Here is an 8,279-nt window from a genome sequence, read left to right on the forward strand (position 1 = left end):
GTCGGGAGACTGGGAGTCTCCCGCGGGAATTCCAGTTCAGTTTCACATTCCAAACACCTTCCAGATTACCGGTAAGTTTTGACCCGACCGATCGGTAGGCAAATTCTTCTTTCGTTTGGGTCCTTACCGTTTTACTTTGTTTTCTTCTGCAGGCAAACTGAAGCAGCCGATCCCTCCTCAGACTGAGATCCGGCAGATTGACGAGGTGAGGCAGAGAGTCCCTGCCGATTCCAGGGTTTATCCCCAGTTTCTGTTTACCGAGAACCTAATCAAGGCTCAGCTTGTCGATCCTACCGAAAGTGAGTGTACTTGTACCTTTTTTTTTTTTTTTTTTATAATACCGTTTGTCCTTTCCTTACCGATTTATTTTGTGTAGTGACCGAGGAGAGGAAGAAAGCTGAGGCCAAGAGAATGACCGAATCCTCGAAGAGGCGGCTTGCCGTGGGGATACAGAGCAAGAGGAAAGCTCGGCAGCCCGAGATTCTATCGGAGCCCCCGGTATCTACTCCTGATCCGGACGACCAGCTCCTTGCCGATCGGCAGAGAGAGAGGGTTTCCGAAGCGCCAACTAGGCGTGCGACTGCGGCCCGAGCCTCGGATAAAGGTGATAAAAGCGCTGAGGCTGCGACCTCGAAGGCGTCCGGGAAACGGCAGGCTGCAATTGACTTGGAGGGGGAGACGACTCCTAAGCGTGCTCGGCACCCAGACCTTCCGAGGGCGACCTTTTTGGCCGAGGATGAAGGCGGCCCTCTCGAACCTGTCACGATAGCCTGCCCGTCGAAGACGGTTCAGTTTGCGAACCACATGATTTTGGGTTCGCAGATGGAACTGTCTGAGATAGAGGAGCTTCCGAAGAAACAGCTTCGGGATGAGGCTGGGCGAGCCTTCCGTCTCCAGGCTTCTGTAAGTTCCGTCTTCTTCCTGTCTTTTGGTTTCCGTTTCTTGCATTACTTTGTTGCTAACCAATTCCCTTTACAGGCGTCCATGGAGCGGCATGAAGCGGGCCCTAAACTCTGCCGAGCGCTTAAGGAAGCTATATGAGGACGGCAAGGCCCGAGTTGCCGATGCCAACAAGGCACTGCAGGACCATGCCAACTTGGTGCTAGACATGCAGGCTGCCGAACGGCAGGTCAAGGCCCAGGAGTCTAGGATTGCCGAGCTGGTGTCGGCGCTTGGAGCGGCAGAGTTGGCGGCAAGGGATGCCGAGGCCGCTAAAGAGGCGGTGCAGGTGGCGCTGGAGGAGTCCGAGCGGGCCAAGGCTGCGGAGGTTGAATATGCCGTCCGGGAGGCGGTCAGGTCATACCGGTCGTCTACCGAGTCCACCACACTTGTGGACAAGGAGGTGGGTTCGGAAATGGCGGACCTCATCTACCGTTTTAAGCGGTACAATCCCGGCCGGAAGCTTAATCTCAACTTCATCGCCGACCCTCCTCCTCTTCCCGAAGGCATAACGGAAGAAATGATCGAGGATTACGAGGGGGAGGAGGACCCTCCTGCTGCCGATTCCTCCCAGTTTGCTGCCGTTCCTCCCCAGACTTCCGAGGACCCTACCGCTGCTGAGGACGAGGTTAGGGAGGCTGCCGTTTGAAGCCGGCCTTGGGGCCCTCTGTTTTTGTATAATAGTATGTAATTTTAATTGCCGTTTTAGGCGTTTCCGAACAAGTTTATGCCGAGGGCATTTGTTAATTTAAACAAGTTATCTTTCTTTTCAAACTTGTGTTTTGTTAATTCATGTTTGAATTCTTATCCATGCTTGTTACTGCCGTAGGATAATAACTGTAGGATAATTACCGATTGGGCCGTTGGCCACTTGGGAATTTGTTTGCTTTGGACTTAACCCAAGTGCCCTTATCTTCGGTATACAAACCAGAGTGGCGATCCTGCCGTTGGATCATCGGTAGGAACGAGGTCCTGAAAACCTTTCGTCCATGGAGATGCCGTGGGCACGTCTAGGATACCGTATAGCTTTGTAGTCTGCTTGATGAGAATACCGTAGGCAATTCTGGAGCGTGGTACTGCCGTTGGCTCGTACCCAATGCTTGAATCGGTAGGTTTAAAGTAAAGAGCGTAGCGTTCGATTGCTGTGGCTCGTAAATAATGAGCCCTACCGAAACATTTTCCTTTGAAAAGGGTGCCGTTTAGGCTATGATGTTTCAAACATAACTGAATAATCTCATTTTATATATAAGTGCCGTAGGCAAAAATACAAATTCCTCCCTGCCGTTGGCTAGGGGGCTTTATTTAAAATAACTCTTGAGGTGATCCACATTCCATGGGTGACCGAGGGTCTTCCCATCTGTGCCTCTGAGCCTGTAGGTGCCGGATCGAAGGATGCCGATGATTTCATAGGGTCCTTCCCAGGAAGGTCCGAGGGTTCCTTCCGTTGGGTTCTTGGTTGCGAGCGAGACCTTGCGCATAACCCAGTCCCCGATTCTGAAAGAGCGCGGTTTGACCCTTGAGTCGTAGTACCGAGAAACGCGCTGTTTGTACGCTTCATTCCGAAGGTTGGCTACCGCTCGGCGCTCCTCGACCAAATCCAGGCTTAATGTGAGTGCCGCCTCATTGGCCTTCGGTTCGAAGCTTTCCGTTCGGTAAGAAGACTCACCGATCTCAACTGGGACCACGGCCTCTGAGCCGAATGCAAGGCTGAAGGGAGTTTCCCCCGTGGAGGTTCGGTAGGACGTTCGTATGGCCCACAGAGCTTCATGAAGCTTCTCCGGCCAGGCGCCCTTGGCATGGTTGAGTTGTCGTTTTAAGAGCTTCTTGATGATTTTGTTCACGGCCTCAACCTGGCCGTTCGATTGAGGATGAGCTGGCGAGGCAAAAAACAGGTTGATTTTGAGGCGAGTGCAGAACTGCCTGAAGAGTTCCGAATCGAACTGTCTGCCGTTATCAGTGATGATGGCGTAGGGAATGCCGAAGCGGCAACAAATGTTGGTCCAGGCAAATTCTTCAACTCTAGATGCCGTTATGGTGGCTAAGGCTTCGGCTTCAACCCATTTCGTGAAGTAGTCCACGGCAACGATTGCGTATTTGACCTGTCCTTTGCCTTGCGGCATTGGCCCAATTAGGTCGAGTCCCCATTGGGCGAATGGCCATGGGCTTACGATAGGCGTGAAGGGTTCGGCAGGTAGGTGCGGGATGTTACCGAACCTCTGGCATTTGTCGCACTTCTTTACCATCGCGATTGCATCCCTGTGCATGGATGGCCAATAGTAGCCCTGCCGAAAGGCTTTGTGGGCCAGGGATTTAGAACCGGAGTGATCGCCGCAGACACCACTGTGGATCTCCCGAAGGACATATTCGCCCTGCTCTTCGGTGATGCATTTCATGTAGGGGGTCGAGTAGCCACGTTTGTACAGAATGTCGTTGATGACAATGTACCTCGTCGATCGGTAGCGCAGCTGTCTGGTCTTGGCCTTATCTGTAGGGAGGGTACCGTTCGTTAGGTAAGCATGAATAGGCGACATCCACGTATCGTTGTACTCTACAGCGCAGATCTCGGCAGTGGCGGTGCTCGGAAGGGCCAGTATCTCGACGGGGATCTTTCGACCCACTTTGTCGTTGATTGCCGAAGCCAGTCTGGCGAGGGCGTCGGCATGACTGTTCTCGTTCCTTGGTATCTGCCGAATCTCGTACGCCTGGAACTTGTTTAGCAGTTGGTGTGCTGCCGTAAGGTATGCTGTCATGGACGCGTCTTTAGCTGCGAAGTCGGCAGTCACCTGGTTCACTATTAGCTGCGAGTCGCTGTAGATGCTGATCTGAATTGCCCCCATGCTTCTGGCGAGCCGTAGGCCAGCCAAAAGTGCCTCGTATTCGGCTTCGTTGTTGGACGTTCGGAAGCCAAACCTAATGGCATATTCAATTTTGGCTCCATCGGGAGCGGTGAGTACCAGACCTGCTCCGTATCCTTGTTGGTTTGCCGAACCGTCAACATGCAGGATCCAGAAAGGAGTTGACTGGTCGAGGCGACTGCCGTTCGGTAGGCCTTCCTGTGGAGGGGTTTTCTCAGTTTCCGAAGTATCCGAAGGTGTCAGCTCAGCGATGAAGTCTGCCACGGCTTGTCCCTTTTCGGCAGGCCTAGGTTTGAACTGCACATCGAAAAACTTGCCGAAGAGGCTGGTTGGTCAGAACGATGATGGTGTGGGCCTGAAAATAGGGCCTTAACCGCCGGGCAGAAACGACCAGAGCTAAAGCCAGCTGCTCGAGTGGGGGGTACCGAGACTCTGCCCCCTGAAGGGCCTTACTGACGTAGAAGATCGGCAGCTCTGCCTTCTCTGGGATCCGTATCAGTACAGAGCTGACGGCAGTGCTGGATACCGATAGATATAGAGAGAGCGTTTCTCCAGGGAGGGGTTTCGATAGTAGCGGTGCTTGGCCCACGTAGTCCTTCAAGTCTTGAAACGCCTTATCGCATTCGGCAGTCCACTCTATATGGTGTTTGCCCCCTTTCAAGGCTTTGAAGAACGGTGCACATTTGTCTGTAGCTTTGGAGATGAAGCGAGTGAGGGCTGCCACTCGTCCGGTAAGGCTCTGGATGTCCTTTTGTGTCTTCGGTACCTCCATGTTGATTATGGCTTTGATTTTATCGGGGTTTGCCTCAATACCCCTCTGGCTGATCATGAAACCGAGGAATCTTCCGGACGATACGCCGAAGGCGCACTTCGTCGGGTTGAGTCTCATTCGGTAATCCTTCAAGATGCCGAACATGAGCGATAGGTTTTTCAGGTGCTCCCCTGCCGTTCGGCTCTTTACCATCATGTCATCCACGTAGACCTCCATGGTGCTGCCGATCTGCTCAGCGAAGATTCGGTTGACCAGTCTCTGATAGGTTGCCCCCGCATTCTTTAAGCCGAACAGCATGACGTTATAGCAATAAAGGCCTTTGTCAGTTATGAACGCCGTGTGTTCGCTATCGGCAGGGTGCATGAAGATCTGGTTGTACCCAGAGTATGCGTCCATGAAGCTGAGCAGTTCATGGCCGGCAGTGGCGTCAACCAGCTGATCGATGCGTGGCAACGGGAAGCTATCCTTCGGACAGGCCTTATTGAGGTCAGTGTAGTCCTGGCACATTCGCCATCCGCCCTTCGCCTTCCGAACCATGACTGAGTTCGCCAGCCATTCCGGGTATATGGCCTCCCGTATGAAGCCAATGGTCATGAGTTTGTCCACTTCGTTCTTCATGGCCTCATACCGTTCGGCATCATAGGATCGACGCTTTCGTCTGATAGGTTTGAATGCTGGCGAGATGCTTAGTTTGTGGCTGATGATGTCAGGGGATATGCCTGGCATGTTGTTGTAGGACCAAGCAAAGACTTCTGAGTTCTGCCGAAGGAACTGGATGAATTCGGCACGGAGGGTGGCGTTCAGCATGGTACCGATTCTTACACACCGGTCCGGTTGGCTCTCGTCCAGCGCCACCATTTCGAGATCTTCGACAGGTTGCGCCACTGGAGCGGGCGTTTGCTCCCTTGGATCGTCCACCGGTTCATTGCCGTTCGGCAAGTCTGCGACCGTGAAGGTTTCCTTTTGCTTGTGCGGAGCTGCCGACTTCAATGCTGTGGCGTAGCAGTTCCGAGCGCTCAATTGATCGCCCATAATTGCCCCCGTGCCGTAGCAGGTTGGGAATTTCATGAGTAGCATGTGGGGGGACAAATGGGCCTTTATTGTCGTTAGCGCCGTTCGGCCGACAATAACATTGTACGCCGTAGGACAGTCGACCATAAGGAACTGGTCGTAGACCATGGTCCTTCGTGGTGCTGTGCCGAAGGCGATTGGCAAGCTGACACTGCCGATTGGCTGGACCAGGTCTCCTGAAAAGCTAAGGAGAGGCGAGAGTTGCCGATTGACTTGGCTGTCATCAATTCCAAGCTCTTTGAATGCATCGGCGAAGATGACGTTTACCGAACTGCCATTGTCGATCAGGATTCGTCCGACATCGAACTCGGCAATGTCGGCTCGGATGATCATAGGGTCGTTGTGTGGGTAGATGATCCCTTCCTCTTCTTCTTCGGAGAAGGTGATGGGTTCCCACCTGACCTTCGGCATCTTTGTATGCCAGCTGCTTTCAATTCCGAGGACTTGGGGGTACTGCGCCGCCCTGACATACTGCTTTATCGAACGGTTAGATGCTCCGGCAAGGGTTAGGCCTCCGCTGATCGTGCTGATCATGTTGATCTGCCGATTAGCGTTCGGGACTGGCGCCTGCTGAGGCCTGGCAATGTATTGGTCCAGTTTGCCTTCTCGAATTAACCGCTCAACGATTTTTCGCAGGCTTATGCAGTCCTCGGTATTGTGGCTGTTCTGCTGGTGGTATCGGCAGAATTTCCCTGTATCCCTGCCGTCTTGCCGACTGGGCTTTCGGAAGGCTGGCTTCGGGATTATCTCGTTCTCGTTCATCAGCACTGCTTCGTAGGAGGTGTTGAGCAGGGTGAACACCTCTGTCCCTTGGTTATGTGCCGTTAGTGGGGCTCGGTAGTTTTCCCTGCCGTACCTGCTCTTGTTTTTCTTGGAATGCCCCTTTTGGGAGCTTCCGGCATCTTTGCGTTTGTGACTTTCGGAGTACGCAGCAGTTTGGGTTGGTGGTGCGTACGGCGATGCCTGTGCCGTGGAGGGACATTGTACGGGTTCGCTTTGCCGAGCCGTGGGCTCGGCCCTCGAGTTGAAGTATTCAGCCTTGGCGTGGATTGCCGCTTGCTTCATGAGTTCATCATACGTACGCCAATTGTTGCTGTGTACTAGATACCGAAAGTGTGAGGACCGTAGGCCACTCTTGAAGGCGCCGTAGGCTGCCCTGTCATCGGTATCCGGACATCTCGAGTACTCGTGGCTGAATCGTGCGGCATACTCGCGCAATGGTTCGTCATCCCTCTGCCGGATGGTATACAGATCATCGGCATAGTACAGTCTGTCTGTCTGAATCATGAAGTGGTTCAGGAAGATTTGCTTCAGCTCGTCGAAGGAGTCGACCGTCCCTGGTTCCAAACGGTAGAACCAATTCAGAGCTGCCTCTGTGAGTGAGGAAGGGAACAGAAGGCAAAGGCCTTCGTCGCTTAGCCCTCGGCACCCTACTGCCGATTGGAAAGAATGAAGGTGCGTCAGTGGATCCTCCACCCCTGTGTAGGGGGTTATGCGGAGGGGCTGCACATCCCTATCCTGCCGTGAGTGCCTTATGCGCTCGGTGAAGGGTCCTGGCCGAAGCCTTCCCCAGTCTGGCTCCTGTGAACGAGTCCGATCGTCCTCCATCTTCTGTACCCTTTGAAGGAGGAGGCGGATGACTGGGTCTCTGTCCGGTATCTCCTCCGCCGTTTGATGCACCGATCGCGGCTGGGACCTGGCAGGGTTAACCTCCGAGAACTTCGTCGGGGTTGCCGAACGGTAGGAAGACGACCGGTTGGTGGAAGGAGTGTACTCTTGGTCAGATTCTGCCGCGGATTCCAGGACTGGTATCCTCCGTATCGGAGACTTCCTCCTCATGTTTTTCAGTCGAGGATCGTCCAAGCGGGCGTTGATCCTGATCGGCGATTCCTGCCGTTCGGACCGTCGTTCGACTTCTCGCTCCAATAGCCTGTGTCGGCAATCGGAATAGACCTTCTTCGGTACATGGGGCTTGTTTTTGGGTGCCGGGACCACCAATTGTTTAGACGGCGCAGGCGTTGCCTTTGCCACCTTTTTGCCCTTCTTCTGCCGACGAGGAGTCTGTAGGCTTTCGGACGATCGATCTGTCGGCATGCTCTGCGTTTGCTGTTGGTTCAACAGCAGTTGCGTTTCTTCCACTCTGGTCGAGAGGAGATTGTTGTGTTCTTGCATCCTAGCCATGTCCTGCCGAAGGGACACGACTTGTGCTAAAAGCTCCGCGTTCTCGGCAGCTTGGATCACAGGGGGATTAGTTGCCGGTGTGTATGGGGCTAGCGCAGGGCTCACCCCGCTTGGCATGCCGAACGGCATCCCCTCTCGTGGTATGAACGTAGTTTTTTCAGTGGTCCCCATATGTTCGGGATAAAGGGTTGATTTTATGGAATTCCCACAGACGGCGCCAAACTGTTGACGCCAAAAAGTGGTTCTCTGACTTAGAGGGTCAACTTAGTAAATTTGTATCTTCGGTAGCTTTGATGCTTCGGTAGACTGTGCGATCTGCAAAGGAAGCAAACGCACGGTAGGACCTAGGGCACCAGTGTGGTACCGGCCGAAGGCTCTCCGATGCTTAAGTAAGTTCGGGAATAGAAAGTTCAACTGACAGATCAATAGGCTTGTATGCCGTAAGTTCTGATTACCTCCAT

The 8,279-nt window shown here is 53.5% G+C and overlaps 1 protein-coding gene across 1 annotated transcript; it reads right to left on the reverse strand.

Moving 5' to 3' along the window:
• Nucleotides 1-2,237: 2,237 nt before the first annotated feature.
• On the reverse strand, nucleotides 2,238-7,989 carry LOC148293563 (uncharacterized). The gene is made up of 3 exons (XM_088254522.1): nucleotides 5,195-7,989; nucleotides 4,561-4,912; nucleotides 2,238-4,091 (listed from the first exon to the last, which is right to left on the reverse strand). Exons 1-3 carry the CDS (start codon nucleotides 7,987-7,989, stop codon nucleotides 2,238-2,240), a joined length of 5,001 nt encoding a protein of 1,666 aa, XP_088110648.1.
• Between the last annotated feature and the right edge of the window lie 290 nt (nucleotides 7,990-8,279).

The sequence above is a fragment of the Prunus avium genome, chromosome 6 (assembly GCF_965620075.1).
Source record: "Prunus avium chromosome 6, drPruAviu1.hap1.1, whole genome shotgun sequence".
NCBI classification, from domain to species: Eukaryota; Viridiplantae; Streptophyta; class Magnoliopsida; order Rosales; family Rosaceae; genus Prunus; species Prunus avium.